Raw genomic sequence first — 20,610 nt, 5'->3', positions numbered from 1 at the left:
TTGCGCCAGCGTCCATTTCGCCAGGCGTATTTTCGCCAGCGCTACGCAAATTCACTAAAATCCGAAGTTGCGCTCAGGGGAATCGTAAGGTTGCGAAGTTGCGCTAGCGTTAATTTGCCAAGCAAAGCGAAGTTCCGCTAGCAATGCTTAATTTGCATATGGCACCAAATTGAAGTTACAATGGAGGCATATGTAGCATCACTACACAAGCCTGGGAAACCTTCAAAACAGCAAATAAAATTTTTATTTTGCCCTACACATGTGCCCACTGTATAGTTAAGGTGCCATGAGTTAGGAAATGTAGGGGGGAAGGAGGGTAGCCCCAAAAAATTTTTCAATCTTTTTCAGCCTATCACCCATAAAAAAGAAAAAACGCCAGCGTTTTTTGGGACATAGAAAATTTTTTAACTTTTTTAGCGTTTAACTTTTTTAGCGTTAGGCGCTTCGTCCTTTAGTGAATTTGCCCCATATTGTCTAACCACAAGACAAGGCAATGACACTACTACCCAAGGCCAAGACACTTAATACTTGGATAGATGTAATACTATCCAAAAACACTCTATTTATCAAATAATAAAGAAAGAGTCACCCCTCACCCTTGTTTTGAATAATAGTATAATTTTTGGATCACAACCTTACTTCAAATCAGCTTAACCATAAAGGGCCTCATTGTATCTCTTATACAAAGGCTTCCTTTACAGCCACAATCTGAGACAGAGGCAAAGCAACTTATAATGCGTTTCAGACCAGTATGCAAGGACTCACCACTGCGTGCATTTGCGAGCCAGACCCAGAACCTGTTACAAACATTTCCAATAGAACAATACAATAGATTTACCTACCAAAAATGACATCTTGCCTCTTTATAACATCTTTATTTTGCTTCTCACAGAATAATGGGTCGACCACAAGACTCCATGACTCTGCCTCGAACTCCTGCATGTCATTACTGAAGTCATTCCACAAAGTTGTATCTACTACATCTATCCGAGAAAAAAATGACAAAGTAACTATAACAATTCTGTTGAGCTGTTTGCTGTGTGATTAAAAATGCCTTGTGAAAAGATTTGAACTTATACAAGAGTTGGTAACATCATTTGTAGCATACTTTCATGCTACCCAATATGATCAGTTTACTTGGCCGAACATATGATACCCCATGTTTGAAGGCAGGATTGTTTTAAATTGATGATGCCATTTAAACACATGTGTGAAGCTTGTGGGCAAGCTGGGGCAATTAAAATCTCTGAAAGGGCCACAATATCGGCTGGATTTATAACAGGTGATCTTCCAGTCTAGTGTTGCATATAGCTATACAAGACAGAATGTTATGTGCAATGTTTGTTGAAAACAAATGTAAACATAGATCTGCAAACAGGAAAAACAGGTTTCAGACTATAACACTTTAAGGACCTATGGGCAACTGGTTAAGGGTCGGGAAAGTCTATTACACAATTTATTTTTACAACGGGGAAGGGCATGGCAGAAAGCTTCTACAACCTGGAATGACAATCATCCCATTAAGAGATGTACAAAAACATTACTGCCCTCATAAGTAGCTTATATATTTACTGACAAATAAAAACTTACTAGTAATTTACCCTATTTAAAGGTTGATTCCATTGCTATTTCTTCTCCTATTGAAAGCAAATTTACCATTTAATTAATAAAAGGCAAATTCATTATTATTACATTTCTCCCTTTTATATAATGAGAAGGCTAGTTAATGATATTCCATTTGCAGAGCTTTCTGGTGTTTCTATAGAGCAGAACACCTGCTCTCACATTCATATGTACTATAATTTTACATTTATTTTTGTTCTAAAGACACACTATTTTCAAATTGCTCGCCTTTGTCTCGTGAAAATATTACGGGATAGTCTAGTGATATTCTTGTCAAAGAGCTGTTCCTCGATTATATACTGTAATCATGTTCAAATTCCGCTTCTAGAGTATGCTGTCTCTCTTCCAAATACTAGTTATTCCAAAACAATCCTAGTCTTGTGTGCTGATGCTTCACCATGCAGCTAGTTGGGGGTGAGGTCTTACAGGTAGGTCACAGACTACTGTAAATGGAGGCTTGATTAAAAGCAAGGAAAAGAGAAGAGGGTAGGCACATGAAAAATGCAATATGCACAGTTAAAAAGTGAATGGATTGCTCTATACAGTTCTAGAAATCTGAGACAATGTATTCCAACCTTCAATTGGGAAACAGTCTATGGATGGAGGTGTGCCCAAGGTTTGCAGCAGCTCTTCAGACTGAGATCTTGATCTAGAGCTATTGGTGTCTCCATCTGATTCCAGCGAGGGGTCTGACCTTCTGGATCAAGACAAAGAAAATGAGTTGGCTCATTTGCAATAATTCTCGAGATCATGCATATTAACTGCATTGTTTATTTTAAGTTGAGCCAGGTTAAAAAAGCATCAGTGCCCCAAACATTATGTTATTACTTTTACTATATTAGTTTTCATGTTTATTATAAGCATTTAGGCACATGAAGCTTCTTTTGAGAACGATAGGGGAATTTGTTTTATCTTCTTTTTTCCCTTTTGTTAGCTCGGAAGTATTTGGAAGCTATACTGTAAACTCAGCTTTAGTTATTCACAGTACCATCTATGTTGGCAGATCTCACCAATGTTCTTGCACACAATATTTGTTCCCCCATACAACCCTGTTCCATCTACCAATATTTATATATATATATTCCTATATGACCTCCTCCTCAAAACATCAGTCCGTTGCTAACTCCACACTGCAATGTATGTCCCTTCGATATACACTAATAGCCTCATTTCTATTCATTAATATTCCCTTCATTGTCATAGAAGCAAAATTGCAACTTCCAGCATTTAGATACTGGATACCTCTGGAGCCTGAGTGCTGCAGGCTGGAGCCCAAGATCAAGCACACTGGCACTACATTTAGTACTTTGCTGTTGTATCAGTCCAACGTGAGATGCAAGAAGCAATAACAATACCAGAGTATTGTCACATTATACATATCCTAATATAACTGGTTGACACAATGAACTTTTGTTCTCAAATGTAATTGACTTCTGGGGATGTGATACTGACCTATCAATGTTTGACACAGGGATGCTTTTAGAATGCAGAGGGGTGGAGTGAGTGGTCTCTTTCTTGCCAGCGGAGAGTCCCAGAGGCACAGAAGAAGAATTATGCATTGCAGGTTGAACAGGGTGTGGCAAATCTTTATATAATGAATCTGTGAAAATAATAGCAAAAGATGAAATTAAAGACAAGCGTTCTGCGGGAGTTTTGCTGTAGTCTTGCCTAGTAAATATAAGAGTAGGTCAAAAGGCCCCTTCTCATTAAATATGTAGAGTTGACTTTAAAAAAAATATCACATAATGACCTGGAAAGAAGAGCCAACCACTTTATCAGAAATCAGTTCTTACCCGGCCCCAGGCAAAAACATGTGAACAGATTGGTTAGTTTTACAGATTATGCTAAATGTCACTCCTGTGAGGTACAAGATGTAGCTGGCAACTGAGGAGAACCATTTGTAGGCTGGAAAACAGAAAACTAGATGACAAGTTTTGGAATATAACTGCTGATGCCCTGATTGGGCTTATGTCAATAAGTGAAACAACACTAGGACAATATGGCACTGCCATGCATCTACTGCCAACATCTGCCCCTATTGGCTATAATACAATCTTTATTGCATTCTGCGGCAAACTTTGAACGTCAAAAATTGCAAACAATAAAAAGTCTGATATTTATGCAAATTTCTGATGAAAGGATGTATTTACAAATACTAAAACAACAAAAGAACTGAAGCATGGTATTGGATGGGGAATACTCCACATATTAAAGAAGCCAGAACATGTTTTAGAGGCTTCCTTTGACTGGGAATAATAACTGGGACCATATTGCAGAATACAACACAAACACATAGGGTCGAATATCGAGGGTTAATTAACTCTCGATATTCGACTGCCGAATGTAAATCCTTCGACTTCAAATATCGAAGTCGAAGGATTTACCGCAAATAGTTTGATCGAACGATTTTTCGTTCGATCATTGGACCTAAAAATTGTTAGAAAGCCTATGGGGACCTTCCACATAGGCTAACATGGCACCTCGGTAGGTTTTCGGTGGCGAAGTAGGGGATCGAAGTTTTCTTAAAGAGACAGTACTTCAACTATCGAATGGTCGAATAGTCAAACGATTTTTAGTTCGAATCATTCGATTCGAAGTCTAAGTCATAGTCGAAATTCATTCGAAGTTTTTTTTTCTTCTATTCCTTCACTCGAGCTAAGTAAATGGGCCCCTTAGCCTTCCCACATACTTCCATTCTTCTACTGTTTTTCAGAATCAGCTAGATTCTACATCTCTTTCTAAGGCTTGATCATCTATGACAAGGAGATTCTCCTGACACTTCTACAGTCTGAGTGTGGAATAATTTGGTTAAAAATTCCTGACCATTTCCTATAAAATGTACAGCTATGGAATCATTTATCCATAAACCTGTTTCCAGAAAGCTACGCATTTTCTCCAAATAATCCAAATTTAAAAAAAATGATTTCCATTGTTTCTCTGTAATAATAAAACAGAACCTTGTACTTGATCCAACCTGAGATCCAATTAATCCTTATTGGAAGCAAAACCAACCTATTGGGTTTGTTTACTGTTTAAATGATTCTCTAGTAGACTTAAGGTATGAAAACCCAAAGAACGGGTCCCATACCTGTATAATGACCAATAAGCAGAAAGTGCAAGGGATCTACCCCTGAACAAAGGATGATAAAAAAACTAGTTAACTGCCGTCTCTGGAACAGTGTCCCAGGCCAGGTTAGAGAATACAGCTGGGCAAACACACATTCAATGAGAGAACAAATGGATCTGTCAATATTGCACCAAGCTCATAAATAGTAAAAAATAGAATGCAGCCACTAGGCCAGTTATGTACATATTATGGGAAGCAAGAGGAAATGCCAGGGGCCAAGAATAGATAAACTGAGCCTTCCTATGGCACTGCAAGTTCTGGACCAACTTGCCTGGATGCAGAAAGTGTAGTTTGGCATTAGCTACAGGGTCAGAGATTGGCAAGTGCCAGTTCATATAATCCACGGTACTTCTATGTAATCTATTTAAAGGAAAACTATACCCCCCAAACAATGTAGGTCTCTATAAAAAGATATTGCATAAAACAGCTCATATGTAAAACCATGCTTCATGTAAATAAACCATTTTCTTAATAATATACTTTTCTAGTAGTATGTGCCATTGGGTAATCATAAATAGAAAATTGCCATTTTAAAAAATAAGGGCCGCCCCCTGGGATCGTAGGATTCACTGTACTCACAAACATACCAACAAACCATACATGTTAGGTCACATGAGCCAATTAACAGACAGAGTTGTGTCTTTTGCTTCCACACTTCTTCCTGTTACAGTTAGAGTTGAAATATTTCTGGTCAGGTGATCTCTGAGACAGCACACAGACCATCACCAAATGGTGGCTCAAGGCAAGAGATGTAAAAGGGCAATATTCACTTAAATATATATTCCAGTTTGGTAAGATTCTTTAATATGCCACTTAATATGACATGAACTATCTGTTGCTTTAGTGTTCATTTTGGGGGTATAGTTTTCCTTTAATGCTTTATGGGATGCAACACCACAATTTAGGATCCAATTCTTTAAAGAGTTGGTTCACCTTTAAGTTAATTTATAGAATGTTATAGAATGACGAATTCTAAGCAACTTGTCAATTGGCCTTCATTTTTTCTTTTGGATAGTTTTTGAATTATTTGCTTTGTTCTTCTGACTCTTTCCAGCTTTTAAATGGGGGGTCACTGGCTTCATCTAAAAACAAATGCTCTTTAAGGCTACAAATTTGTTGTAATTGCTACTTTTTATTGCTCAGCTTTCTGTTTAGGCCTCTCCTAGTTTTATTCCAGTCTCTTATTATGATTATGCATGATTGCTAGGGTAATTCAGGCCCTAGCAACCAGCTTTCTGAAACTGTAAACTGGGGAGCTGCTGAATAAAAAGCTAAATAACTCAAAAACGAAATTAAAAAAATGAAGGAAATGATATTCAAAATGATCTGTGGCCTCTGACAAGTGGAGTTTATGATGTCCTAAACTCCCACCTTCTTGTTAAAGCTACACTGGCTGCATCTGTATCTATAGACATGCATGTTCTATTGACAGAATCCCAGTTGCTATGTTTATTTCCCTGAATGGCTAACTCATAACTAGGTGCTGTTGAAACAGATTTCAGGAACAACCAACACATAAAACACATGGGTAAATACACCTTGTTGTTAACTCAACAGCACAGTCACTGAGTGGCAAAACTGCTCAAGCTCCAGATATTTCAACCCTTGAATACATTACAGCAAAGTTTTCAAAAAATAAATGGACACGTCTATGCCACCAATCAACAGTTCAAAGCATCGAACCTCATATAATCTGTTCAAAGTCTTCCACTTACTTGTTATAACAGGTGACTGCTTGTTCTTTGGGTGATATCGTTCCTGAAATCTCTGCAAAACCAATGTAGCACATAAGTAAAGGGTATAAGAGGCTGATTCTCAGTTCAAGATCCACATTTCTACATAATTAAATTACATTTATATATATGCTGTAAGTGAAATATTTCAAACTACGTATGAATTTGTGGGCTCCGTTTTATTGCTACTTTGTAGTAAACATAGTACAGTCCCAGTATCTCAGACACTAACACTTATGTTGTAAGCAAGGGTTGGAATTACCGTAGAGAAGAGGAAACCCCTGACAATAAGAGGAGAGTGGAGTTATATAATTCAAGTGTGCCCACTCAATGACCCTGTAGGATATATATATCTATATATATATATACAATATATATATATATATATACATATATAGAGGCAGTCCCCGGGTTAAGTACGAGACGGGACTGTCTGTCGCCTGAGGCGAGTTTTTCAACTCACTTCATTGGCACAGCACCACTGACAGAACAGTAGCAATCATGTATCTGTCCAAAAAGTCTTGTGTTTATATTACCTTGGTACATGCTGGAGCAGACTCCTTGCATCCTTTGTGTACATTCACATTACAACCTGCAACAAAGGTAAATTCCATCAACAAACCAACGAGGGGACAACAAGACATAGGAAAACAAAGACACACTATATTTTATTTTAGTCATAGGGCGATGGTCTGAATTACAGATGTCGCTCTCAGCACTACAGTTGTCCGTGGTGCAAGGGCATAAGCTTTGTAGACTTCTGTTTTTCCACTAATGAAGCACCCACATGATTACCATCTTGTTAGCTTCTGATTTGCACTTTCTGCATCCACCAGTACTGTACTTAACTACCATATTTTCCATATATTAATTCAAAGATGCTGAATATATTAAATACATTTGGCACATAACAACATGGGCGTCTTTAAAAAATATTTAAATTTTTAAAACAGGCAAGAATGCATAACTTTGTCATAATGAAACTGAATTCCACACAGCCTTATGACATTTTCCCATGTAAGAGTCACAGTACCCTATGAAATGACAGCAGCCATATTTAAGAAAGGAATACTAATAACTTACTTGAGCACTGCAGAGACTCCTTGCCCAAGAGTGCCTTCTCACACACCAAGCATGGAATCACCCCAGAGAATGTGCCCGTCACAAACTGGTGCCTGTTCACCTTTTCTTTCATATCCTTATTTTTCACCTACATGATTATTTTGTTCAGGGTTGAAAAATAAATAGGAAAGAATGAATGACATTGCAATGTAAGCGCCATTGGTAGCTTTACGTGTTGGGAGGAACAGTTTCCTGATTCAAACCCCACTAATCAGAAACATAATTTGGGTATTTTTGGAGCAGGGACATCCAACCATCAGCAAAGCACCTGATTGGACATCCCAAATATTGTGCCTTTCAGTGACAGAGCAGCAGGCTCTTTTCAAGCAGGTAAAAAAAACTATAATCCAGTGTCGGACAATGACGATTATTTTAAAGGGATACTGTCATGGGGAAAAAATTTTTTTTCAAAATGAATCAGTTAATAGTGCTGCTCCAGCAGAATTCTGCACTGAAATCCATTTCTCAAAAAAACGAAAAGATTTTTTTATATTCAATTTTGAAATCTGACATGGGGCTAGACATATTGTCAATTTCCCAAGTCATGTGACTTGTGCTCTGATAAACTTCAATCACTCTTTACTGCTGTACTGCAAGTTAGAGTGATATCACCCCCTCCCTTTTCCCCCCAGCAGCCAAACAAAAGAACAATGGGAAGGTAACCAGATAACAGCTCCCTAACACAAGATAACAGCTGCCTGGTAGATCTAAGAACAACACTCAATAGTAAAAACCCATGTCCCACTGAGACACATTCAGTTACATTGAGAAGGAAAAACAGCAGCCTGCCAGAAAGCATTTCTCTCCTGAAGTGCAGGCACAAGTCACATGACCAGGGGCAGCTGGGAAATTGACAAAATGTCTAGCCCCATGTCAGATTTCAAAATTGAATATAAAAAAATCTGTTTGGTCTTTTGAGAAATGGATTTCAGTGCAGAATTCTGCTGGAGCAGCACTATTAACTGATTCTTCTAACTGCCAATTATTATTAATGAATAATACATTCATATTATCTTGTGATGAGCTAATATACTTTGTACATGGGGCGGCCCATTTATTAGCATTCTCATTTTAGAGTAATTTGAGGTTTTATGTACACTAAACTCATTTTCTCTAAATCCACAATTGCCATTAAAGTTATTAAAAGATCCAATTATCAAAAGCACAAACAACAATAGTGATCCAAAAAATCTGAAAACCTCTAAATGTTTGTGAACGAACACGGCAACAAACAGATCTCTGAAAATCGCGAATGAAAGACCTTTGCAAAAAAAGGACATCGTCCAGTTACTTCTATATGACCTGGATAGCTTTTTTTTTGGTGTACTTTTGGATATTACAACTTGGGCTCTTGATAAATTATGAAAAAATTGTAGATTACGGTACTATGAGAAAAATACAATGATTTGTGCCAAAAAGCCCAAATCCGAGAAATGAACATTCCGTGAATGTTCTTAAATCTGCCCCATAACAACGATTTAGCAAAGTGTAGTATAGTTTAGTGTAGTATAGTCTGGGTATAAATGCGTGACGTCAAACATAAGTATAGTGCTTATAAAAATATTGTGAAATGCTTATAAACAAATAAATACGTTTGGGTTGCGTTTCAATGAGCAAATACATCTTCTACAATATTTTAACAGTTAATCTCCATATTTTGTTTTTGTAATTTAGATATATAAAGGTATGACTCATGCAATCTAATTAAACTTGTATATTAGAACATATTTGTCAACATCATGGACACTAATTAATTTGATTTTACTTGCATGGCTGTTACCTTTGGTTCCATGTGCCTGCAAAGTAATGTTATTATGAATCTGTAACTGCAGGAAGTGAGCCATTTGATAATGAGCAAAAAAATTGCCTTGTAAATACATCAAGAAGGTAAATGTACCAAAGAGCACAGGCTTAATTCTAAACGCTGTAAGAGGCAGTTATGTCCTTTCACATTTCCAATTCTTCATGGCATTATGCTTGCCCACTGACAGTTCTGCCAACCCTGAAGTAAAGCAGATCTGTTTGGCACATGAGATCTCTCACCTTGCTTTTGTTCCTGGTGCTGGTCATCCTGTTTCGCAAGAAGCTAAATGTCCGGCTGACTTTATTCTTTTCAGATTCTGGTTTTGTTGGGGTTGTGTATTTGTCCCATTCCTCTTCCTCAATCCTAGCAAATTAAAGATCAGTAGCTGTTAATCTATACAAGTACAACAGTGTCAAAAACATTAAAAGGTATTGTTTCCCAAAACAACTATTTATCCTTTACTCCTTTCATCCAGTAAAGATAGCCACAACTGTCACTGAGCCATCAGAAATCTCTACTTCTAAATAGTGTCATTCATTTTCTCTGCAGAGTTAAACGCCTCCACAGTTCTATAGTCTTGCCTAACAAATTACAAAGGCTCTCATCTCTAAATTTAGATGACTTTATCAGAAGTAGTGGTACATAGCTTAGTCCATAATGGTCATATCAGACATTTGAGAACTGGAGACAAAAACTACAACGCACACAGGTCTTAGTTGCAAGCAGGGACAACCCTTGCTGTATTTTATTTGCATGATGCAACGTTTCGGGGTGATCCTTGACAAAGGGGATCACCCCGAAATGTTGCATCATGCAAATAAAATACAGCAAGGGTTGTCCCTGCTTGAAACTAAGACCTGTGTGCCGGTGGAATTATTTACTCTGAAGTTTGTGGGTTTCCAAAGCCTTCTCGGCCGGGCACCGGGCAATATACGATTTGGATAGCCAGGGTGTGCAAGCTGGTAACTATACCTGTTTCGACAAAAACTACATGGCATATTCTAGATGGGGGTTTACAGCCAGCCTGCTAGTCATTGCATCAAATAGACAGTGATTTGTGGCAGTCCCTGGTTTCATCAAGGAATTATTATTGGGTACTAGAGATAAAATCTATAACATGTTTAGCCTTCTATCTTTTCCCCCTATAGAGAGCACTAGCATTGTATCTTTAATAGCATAAGAGTATAAAATGAAAAAACTAAAATCTGATGTTCACTTCTCAAACTGTGCTTGCGGTATGGAGGCTCATTCCACAAACCAAATTGATTTCTTCTGTTTACATTTACTGTGTTGGCAGTTTTCATTTTTTACTCTGTGTCTGACAGCCTTTGATCTCTTCTTTTGTTTTAAGCTTTATCTTAGAGAATTTTTTTTTTTAAAGAACCAAACAAGGACCCATGGGGTTACAAATGTGTTCAGATTGATGATAAAATCCAATATGCCTTAACGCATTTATGGTCTCTCTACTTTCTCAGGATCTAGAGTCTGGATGTTTAATGCTTGACCTTGCAACCTCCAACTATCTTCGGTCACTTGGGGTTGCTATGAGCTGTAGGTAACAACAGAAGGAGGCAAAAAGGCGGAAATATTCAGTGTAGGAAAACCTGGCATGTGGATAACCTCTGTTCCATAAGTCTTAAGGGACACATACACTGTACTTTGATTCAGGGAGCCCCAGGTTCAAGTTCAAAGTGAAATATTTATGACTCGTGACATGACTCATGAGCAAGGAATGTAATGTTCCAGTTTCACAGGCACCAAATCTAATATATAATTTCTGCAGGCTGGTGATCCCTTTGCATTAAGAGCAGAATATTCAGAATAACATTGTATACTGTATGTAGATCAATTTTCTAGAAATGTGTTCATGTAGATGAAATTCCATTTTAGATTGACTTTTGCCACTTAATTAGAATATAAAATATGTAACTTGTATGTAACAAAGGAATCACCTATTTCAGAAGTGTTAAATTTGCTAATTGCCTTTGCCACAATAAGCAAGCTGTTAACAATACAGCCAAATTCTGTAAATGCATTGGAATTTAGAGATTAGGCCTCTTTTCCAATAAATATTTATTTTATAGTCAGGTTGGTAAATGTCCTTGTACTGTACTTGTTACACAGATGAGAAATATATACATTAACATACTGCACTTTCCTTCTGACTTTTGTTTCTTACATTCCAAGCGGAAATCCTCTCTTCACTCATCCTGACATATTTACATAGACACGCTTGAAATTACACAAGCTTTGAAGAAAACCTGCATATACTGTAAACTCTAAGCTGGCTTCTACAGAGGCAACATGGAGAACTACAACTTCACATCTTTAAAAAGCTAATTGGTGTAAATGTTTTCGTTTTTATACATGACTTAGAAAAACCTGAATTTGCTACTGAGAGGGCTGCGTGTTTTATTTCAATAGCAGCTGTAGAATTACGTTTGCTTATTTTAGGTATCACATAAAGAATTTGTTATTCAGAATGAACAGACTTTACGTATGTCTATTGTGTGTGTGTGATGAGGCCACGCGTCAATGGCCCTAGTGCACAAGCCTTTAGTTATGTCCTTCCTATACTTCCAAGTCCTTTGTCACCTCCAACACACATCATTGAGGGATGTCAGCAAACCAGATTTTCAGCTCTAAGTGACCAACCAAGCTTTTGGTTCCAATGCCACACTACACTGGCCACACTGTCTAGAGTTCCAGCTTTGTTGCGCACCTCTATGATGTCTTGTTGGTGGCCAATTTAATGGCTCCATAATGCATAGGGTATTGGTCAATAAATATAGTAAAAAAAAAGAATGAAATGGCCAACCAGGCTGCACTACATTTGGTGGTTGGTCCATGATATAGTATATAAATCATTTAACATATGCTTGAATAGATAAAAACATTTCTAGCACAGACAAAGAAAGGAAGAGTGAAAGTTACCTTTTTTCTCTCAGTTGATCGGGGAGGCTGTAGGCCCGCTGTTCTGTTAAAAGTAAATCACACATCAAGTGCCGTTTAGGCAACCAAGACATTGATACTTATTGAACAAAAACACTCGTCCACCACCCTGATGAGTTTTCAAACAAGCAAAACACACAAAGTATTACAGGCTCAGCAAAAGATCACACAGGGAAAATTAGTAGAAAATGAAGTGAGATCAAACCTTATATATGGATTTCTGTGCTGCTTTTTACATCTTTTTGTAAATATGTCCCCCCCCCATAGTAGCTGTTTTTTGTTTGTATTTTAAAGCAAAAATTAACTTTTCCTATTTCTCACATGTCCCGTGGCTTCAGTTATATCCCAAAGCAGAAATGGATAAGGCATGGACTTGCAGAAGAACTCTCAGGATGCCACTACAGATATCCTGACAAACAATTAACTGCATCTGCACTGGCTCAATCTTTTGGCCCAGCTTGCTAATATCAGGGAAAGAGGTCACCAAATGACCAGCTTTAAACTGTTCAACTTTGATAAACGTATCAGTTTGTTAATACTTTCCTGATAGTCAAGGAAGTGTTATTAAACCCCAAAGAAGATGAAACCCCTGGAAATCCTTCTGTATTTTAATTGGCCATATAGGATAATATGACATTTTCAGTAAGTTAGATCTATAACATATATATCCACACAGTCTCACCAGTTTTGGGTATTAGATCAATACTAATTCCTACAATGTTGTGTGGTTCAGAGGAATATATTAAACTTTCGGCATCTCTCTGTTCAGGCTATAAAAAAACCCAAGCCCAATATAGGAAGAGTGCTGTTTACAGCACCTACCCCATTGACACCAGGCCAGGAATGCAATTGTAACGCCAATAGGGGTCCTGTGGGAGTTGTCTGCCCTGCAGTGAGACAATGGCTGCTTAGGTATGACTAGAATTGCAGGCTGAGCCTTATTGTCCTGCTCAGTATAAAGTCAATGGAAACGTAAATAAATAAATTCAGGTTTTAATATTTTCACTAGGCAAGCCCATATTAAAAATAAAATAAGCTATAATGGGCCTGAAAGGAGTTGGTCACCTTTAGGTTAACCTCAAGGGGGTTATTTACTAAACTCTGAATGCAAAAATCAAGAAAGATTTGTGAATTTCTTTTATAAAATCAGACTTTTAGAAAAAGTTCAGAATTTTGCGGAATTTATTAAATTCAGAATCTGAAAATCCAGCATCTCAGACCTTTCGAGGTTGCATATAAGTCAATGGGAGAAGTTCCAATGATTTTTTGATGTGCGCTGGGTTTCGTGCAATACCCCGAAGTTTTTGGGTGAAAATTCCGAAAAAAAAATTGAAAATCAGATGAAAAATACGAAAAAATCTTGAAAATCGCATAAAACATATGAAAGTATCATGAAAATCTGTTTTTTTTTTCCCGCAAAGCAAATTTTCAGGAAAATGTAATAATAACTAAGTGTAAAAAACCCGAGCGGATTTGATCGGAGTTTGTAGCAGAAAATAATGAGATAAATTCTGACTTTTTATTCAGCAGCTCTCTAGTTTTCAATTTCAGCAATCTGGTTGCTGGGTTCCAAATTACCCTAGCATTAATTTGAATAAGAGATTGGAATATGAATAGAATAGGAGGAGGCCTTAACAGAAAAATGAGCAATAAAAAGTAGCAATAACAACAGAGCATCCGTTTTAACATGGGATCAGTGACCTCCATTTGAAAGCTGGAAAGAGTCGTAAATAATTCAAAAACTATAAAAAATAAATAATGAAGAGCAATTCAAAAGTTCCTTAGAATTGGCCATTCTAAAATATACTAAAAGTTAACTTAAAGGTAAACCACCCCTTTAAAATCTAGTTAATGGGCTTTAAATGTAGTCATTCCTTCACTATACTATAGATAAATTATCAATCCTTTTAGTAATTCAGCCCAGCATGCTCATGCAGGAAGTCATGGTACTCAAACCAGGAGGGACTCTACATCAAGAAGATATTATTGGCAGAAATATCAATAATTTGTCTATTCATATACAGGTACAGAATTGTCAATTTTGCAATAACGATGGAAACATTGAAGACTTTTTTTAATGAGTATTACACAAGAGAATGCCACCACCTGAGATATTACTCAAAAGAGAGGAACTGGAGAATTTTATCAAGGTTACCCATAAAGGAAACTCAAAGTTTTATCATAAAGAGGACATTATGGTAACAAGAGAGGCACTTGTAGATGTATTCATTCATTGAAATAACAGTACTTTTTTTTTTTAGTAAAGTCACACATTCCTCGTGAAGGTCACAAGCCATCGCTATACCTTGATAAATTCCTCCAAAAGAAAGCAAAGGAAGACCCATGCAACAACGAAATCTTCCGATTCAGTTGCAGTAACCCCTCTAGTACTTACTACCAGGGTGAAGAAGATAAACTGATTTAGACAATGAAAGTGCTTGGAGGAGTGAGCGGCCACTGAAGCTGAGCACACCATCTAAGAGCAGGAACAAATTCTTGAAATTGCTATATTTATTGCTAGGATTGATTCTACTGTGTTGGATTCAGTGTCACTGAACATGTCACATGGTTGATTTTATCACCGCAGTTTTTAACTAAGAATGGTAAAAATTCCAGTGTCACAGAGCAATGCTTAACCTGGGACAAAGATACATGAGAGATGTACTGGCTACAATAATGGCTGCTAGAGCAATAATATTATTCTATGGCAAGGGGATCAGTTTCCAAGGTAATATTAGTGATAAATTGATAAAACAGGTGCTTTGCAGTAACAGAACATTTAGAGGGTAAATGTAAAACACCTTTATGGATTATTCATCACTAAAACTCAGTAACTTTTAAAAAAAAAAAAAATTCCACTTCAAAAACATGGCAACAAAACAGCTCATGTGACATTACTATAAAGGACCAAGACAGAAGAAGGTCTATCAAATGCAGTTTAGCTGTCAATGAAATGTATGTTAGATATGAATTCACAAATACAATTGATGGCAAACAAAACAAGGACAACAGCATGATAAACTGTATAAATATTTATATATTTGTATTAACTTTCTTGGCATATTCTAATGCACATTAAAACTGGAATGAGAAAAAAAACTGGGGTCACTTAATAATATTAGGATACAAGAGTATTACATGATTCCACAATTCTGCTTATAACATTTACCCATTTTGCTGCTATTCCTCTTTGAGCTATGCCACGCCATATATTGGTAGACAACATGCAAAGCGGCATACATCAATGAGGAAAAGAAAATGTAGAATGCACACCAGATACAGATATAAGTATTGGATCCTTTATCTGGAAACCCATTATCCAGAAATCTCGAATTATGGGAAGAGCATTTCCCATAGACGCCATTATAATCAAATAATTTACATTTTCCAAAAAATTATTTCCATTTTCTCTGTATATTGTTATACCTCAACTGTCAGTCCCGATTTTGACAGCTCAACCCGCAGTGTTGCATTTGTACTGAAATGCCCCTGAACAGCCAGAAAAAGATACAAAGTTTCTAACTGAATTGGCTTTTGGCAAAGAGCCCAGAACAGCCACCAGGCGCAACTAAGATACTTTTGTAACAATTTTGAGATATGCAAATAAGTAATTGTAACAATTTAGATAAACAGGACTCTTGGGAGAACTAAGATTTACAGCTTAAAGGTCAATTCACCTTCATTAGCAAAACTTTAATAACTGAAAAAAACTGATATGAAAATATGTTCAAACTTTCATAACCTGCCAAATTTTGTAAAATGAACATGGTTATTAGGGAGGTGGCCACAAAAATGGGCGTAGTCAAAAAAATTTGCCACAACTTTTTTGCCCCTTTTTGATTTACAAAATGTTGGGAGACATCTATTGTACTTGATCCTAAATTATTAATTCTTATTGTTGGCAAAACAATTATATTGAGTTTATTTAATGTTTAAATAATTTTTTGCAGACCTACCCCCGTATGTAATAATAGCCACTGTTTGCCCAGGAGCAGTAACCCATAGCAACCAATAAGACGTTTGCTTTTAAACAGGTGTCCAGTAAATGCTACCTGTTGATTAGTTGCTATGGGTAACTGCTCCTGGGCAACCTAAGTGCATTTTATAGCATAACCCCCCTTAAGGTAATGTGATTCAAATTACGGCAAAAACTTCAGGTCCCAAGCATTCTGGATAACAGGTCCCATACCTGTACTTGATTTTTCCATTTAGTTCAAACAACAGATTAATATTATGTTATTCATTTTTATCTCAAATTTGAATAAATTACACTTATTCAATACCTATGCTGATACAGTTTTATGTTATTATTCTGCACAGACTATAGGCAGAAACTGAAGAATTCCTTTTTTGGATATTTCTGACTGTCCAATAATGCAACACCCAGTAATGCAATGCCACTGTTTCCGCTGATACAAAGGAAACATAAAAGGGGGGGGGGGGCTATAGTGTTAATTGTGAAAGGGAAGTAAAAAAGCACTGTAGTTGCCAATGGGTAAGGTATCCCCTTGTGATTAAAACATCTAACCTTTAACCCCAGACCAACATCTGATCTTGTTTAAAGATTCAACTGGCCCTGCTGTATAATCACAGGTCAGTAATGCTCACCCTCACTTGTGTCACCGACAGAGAGGTCCCTTCCTAAGCGAGATATACCAACAGAAAGCTTTGGCGAGGAACAGGAGTAAGAACGCAATCGAACACCAGTGCCCAGTGGATCCTAAAGAAACAATGTTTTGAGTAATATGAGAAATTAGAGGTGCTATAATAAAGAATTACCAAGAAACATGGTAGTATAAACATTTTATTATGCTACTAATTATTATGCTACAAATTACGACCTGGCACCATATTTATGGCAACATAAATTAAAAATTAAATTAAAATGAAAAATAATAACTGCATAATCTGAAATTTGCAATGCCATATTTTTACTCTGTAATTGCTGTTTTTCTGTGCAAAATCCATGTTCATTCTAAAACTTTTACCTAGCTGTCGCGGCTTCTTTCTCCTTATAGGCTAGGGGGCCCATTTACTTAGCTCGAGTGAAGGAATAGAATAAAAAAAATTTCGAATGTTTTTTTTGGCTACTTCGACCTTCGACTACGACTTCGAATCGAACGATTCAAACTAAAAATCATTCGACTATTCGACCATTCGATAGTCGAAGTACTGCCTCTTTAAAAAAAAACTTCGACCCCCTAGTTCGCCACTTAAAACCTAGGCTTTGCTATCTTTTTTTGGTCGAAGAAAAATCGTTTGATCGATGGATTAAAATCCTTCGAATCGAACGATTTTTCGGTAAATCCTTTGACTTCGATATTCGAAGTTGAAGGATTTAACTTCGACAGTCGAATATCGAGGGTTAATTAACCCTCGATATTCGACCATAAGTAAATTTGCCCCTAGGTGTTTAAAACTGACCAGCTGCACAGAATGTTTCTATGTGTTCTATGTATAGACTAAAATAATTTCCTTGTATAGAGGCCTAGCTACAAAAATAATTTGTACAGCATAAGTCAGATGGAAACACATCACTTAGTTGGATTAATGTATAAATGGAGATATGTATGTATAATTGCTCTATTTATACTGAGCATAAGAGATGCCAGAAAAAGTCCAATGCCAAAGGTAAAATTTTGGGCTTTAGGAATCAACAGGCTTATAGTGATGTGTACTGGTGCACATAAAAGACTTCCTTGAGCTACTCTTTAACATTGTTAACTGACTCCATTAATTTCAAGTCTTTTCTACTGATTGTTATGATTGGTAACCCTCTTCAGATGAACACAAATCACCTGCATGTTGTATTTATGATGGCTTCTATTACTTAAGACTAGCATTTAACTCATATGAAACTGAACCTGGTGTTTAAAGGCAAAATGTTAATATACCTTTCCCTGAAGGGGCAACGTTCCCACTCCTCTAATTCGAAAGTCAGGCTCAGCATTTCTTTCAGGAGAGTCAAGTTCATCCCCACTGTTTGCCAGAAGAGCAGGAGAGTCCTGTTTAACCGACGACCCAGAATTGTATCTCGGATATGCTCCTTCTCCTTCACTATCAGCATCGAGACCATCAAGGCTTGAGCTATAAATAAAGGAAAACTAACTAATTACTAATTTCGGTGAATATAAACATTATATTTGTACAGAAATGTTTTTTCTTAATTTTGTATATCAATTTAAAGTTCCAATAACGAGTCACAAGTGCAAATATTTCTTATGCATTCAAATATGTTTTGGATTATCTTATCCATTATATTATGCTTAATATTATTATATTTATATTATGCTTAATATTATTTTACTTAATTCAGTATGTTCTACAGTGTTTTAGAGAGATAGTTCATCAGTCTCTACACAGTGGAGCTTACAAGCTAAAGTTCCTTCCCGGCATACACTAGAATCGGTTTCATCAGAAGCCAACTGACCTGCCTATATGATTTGGAGTTTGGAAAATGAGTAGAAAACATCACACATACAAACTTATTGTTTCCAATGCTGGTGATTCATCATCTTAAATGTGTTTCCGAAAGATCATTTGCCACCCACTGATTTTGTATATGTGCACAATAAGGTAAAGGTCCACTGCTGGGGGCAAGAATTAACTAGTTTGCTGAATAAAGAAAACATATTATTCTGTCTTTTGATGTACTGGACAATTTTATTTACCATGTGTAAACTGGCTAATGAGCCTGCCCATCTATTCTCAGCTTTACTATGTGCTATATCTTTCTTTTCAATTCCATCAACAATGTTTTTTGTACAGGTATGGGACCTGTAATCCAAAATACTTGGGACCTGGGGTTTTCTGTAATTTGGACCTAGTAGACCTTAAGTCTTCTAGAAAGTCATTTAAACATTAAGGGGCCGATTCATCAAGGGTCGAATATCGAGGGTTAATTAACCCTCGATATTCGACTAGGAATTGAAATCCTTCGACTTTGAATATCGAAGTCGAAGGATTTAGCGCAAATGCTACGATCAAACGATCGAAGGATTATTCCTTCGATCGAACGATTAAATCCTTCAAATCGAACGATTCGAAGGATTTTAATCCAACGATCGAAGGAATATCCTTCGATCAAAAAAATTTAGGCAAGCCTATGGGGACCTTCCCCATTGGCTAACATTGACTTCGGTAGCTTTTATCTGCCGAACTAGGGGGTCGAAGTTTTTTTTAAAGAGACAGTACTTTGACTATCGAATGGTCGAATAGTCGAACGATTTTTAGTTCGAATCCTTCGATTCGAAGTCGTAGTCGTAGTCGAAGGTCGAAGTAGCCCATTCGATGGTCGAAGTAGCCCAAAAAACACTTCGAAATTCGAAGTTTTTTTACTTCGAATCCTTCACTCGAGCTTGATGAATCGGCCCCTAAATAAACCCAATAGGCTGGTTTTGCTTCCAATAAGAATTAATTATATCTTAGTTTGAATCAAGTAAAGCTACTGTTTTATTATTACAGTGAAAAAAAAATTGTTTCAAATTTGGATTATTTGCATAAAAAAGGAATCTGTGGGAGACGGCCTTCTATAATTTGGATCTTTCTGGATAATATGTTTCCATACAACAGATCCCATACCTGTATAATGATTTAAGCCCAAGTGGTCTTACAAGTTGTTACTAATCTAACAACAGCGTCTTCTTGATTTGTAAACATCCAGTTCATGAGATAAAAACCAGGGAACAATTTATTCTTGCCGTAAATTTAATTGTTTCTTTTTTTTTTTTTTTTTTTTGCTATGGCCATGGCAACTCTAATTACATTTTATGTTAAGTGATACTGGCCTTTTCCATTTATAGTGTAATCAGAATAAATTGGGAGGAATCTGGTTTAGATAAATATTTGTTAGAACTTGTCAGCAAACAGAAAATGTAAACAGCTTGTACCATTACACCCACAAACAACACTACAATGGTTGACCTGGGGTCCCTCACCCAAAAACATTTTTTTATGCATAATGAAGGAAAATACATTTCTATGCAACGTTCCAATACACATTCATTCATGCATTCTTCATTCATTCAAGATGCTCATGTTATTTTTAAAGGTAACTGCTATTAAAAAGCAATGTTTATTTATCTATTTATACAGGACCGGATTTGTATTGCGGGCACTCCTAGGCCACGTGGTCCTATCGCCCACCTGCTGACCGACCATGCGATCCTAGAGCCCGCTGCCCGCACCCCCCGTGAGCACACACGCTGGAGCACTGTTGCTGCTCAGCAAGCGGCCGGGCGGCATGTTGC

General features: G+C 36.9%; 1 protein-coding gene across 6 annotated transcripts in view; it reads right to left on the bottom strand.

The window, feature by feature from the left end:
• The window catches only part of arhgef28.L (Rho guanine nucleotide exchange factor 28 L homeolog), a 142,148-nt gene that overhangs the window by 26,671 nt on the left and 94,867 nt on the right, over nt 1-20,610 (bottom strand). For 3 of the 6 annotated variants that reach the window (XM_018265146.2, XM_018265179.2, XM_018265172.2), the window contains 11 exons: nt 18,256-18,448; nt 16,970-17,081; nt 14,757-14,837; nt 12,344-12,386; nt 9,649-9,772; nt 7,567-7,693; nt 7,020-7,075; nt 6,466-6,517; nt 3,076-3,223; nt 2,199-2,320; nt 843-983 (listed from right to left, as the gene is read on the bottom strand). In XM_018265146.2, the coding sequence (XP_018120635.1) occupies nt 843-983; nt 2,199-2,320; nt 3,076-3,223; nt 6,466-6,517; nt 7,020-7,075; nt 7,567-7,693; nt 9,649-9,772; nt 12,344-12,386; nt 14,757-14,837; nt 16,970-17,081; nt 18,256-18,448 (1,199 nt within the window). The remainder of the gene's footprint in view (nt 1-842; nt 984-2,198; nt 2,321-3,075; nt 3,224-6,465; nt 6,518-7,019; nt 7,076-7,566; nt 7,694-9,648; nt 9,773-12,343; nt 12,387-14,756; nt 14,838-16,969; nt 17,082-18,255; nt 18,449-20,610) is intronic. The other 3 variants (XM_018265163.2, XM_018265188.2, XM_018265155.2) reach the window with 2 other exon arrangements.

The sequence above is a fragment of the Xenopus laevis genome, chromosome 1L (genome assembly GCF_017654675.1).
Source record: "Xenopus laevis strain J_2021 chromosome 1L, Xenopus_laevis_v10.1, whole genome shotgun sequence".
Lineage (NCBI taxonomy): Eukaryota > Metazoa > Chordata > Amphibia > Anura > Pipidae > Xenopus > Xenopus laevis.
Note: the sequence above shows the minus strand (reverse complement) of the source record. Positions and strands in the feature narration are given on the sequence as shown.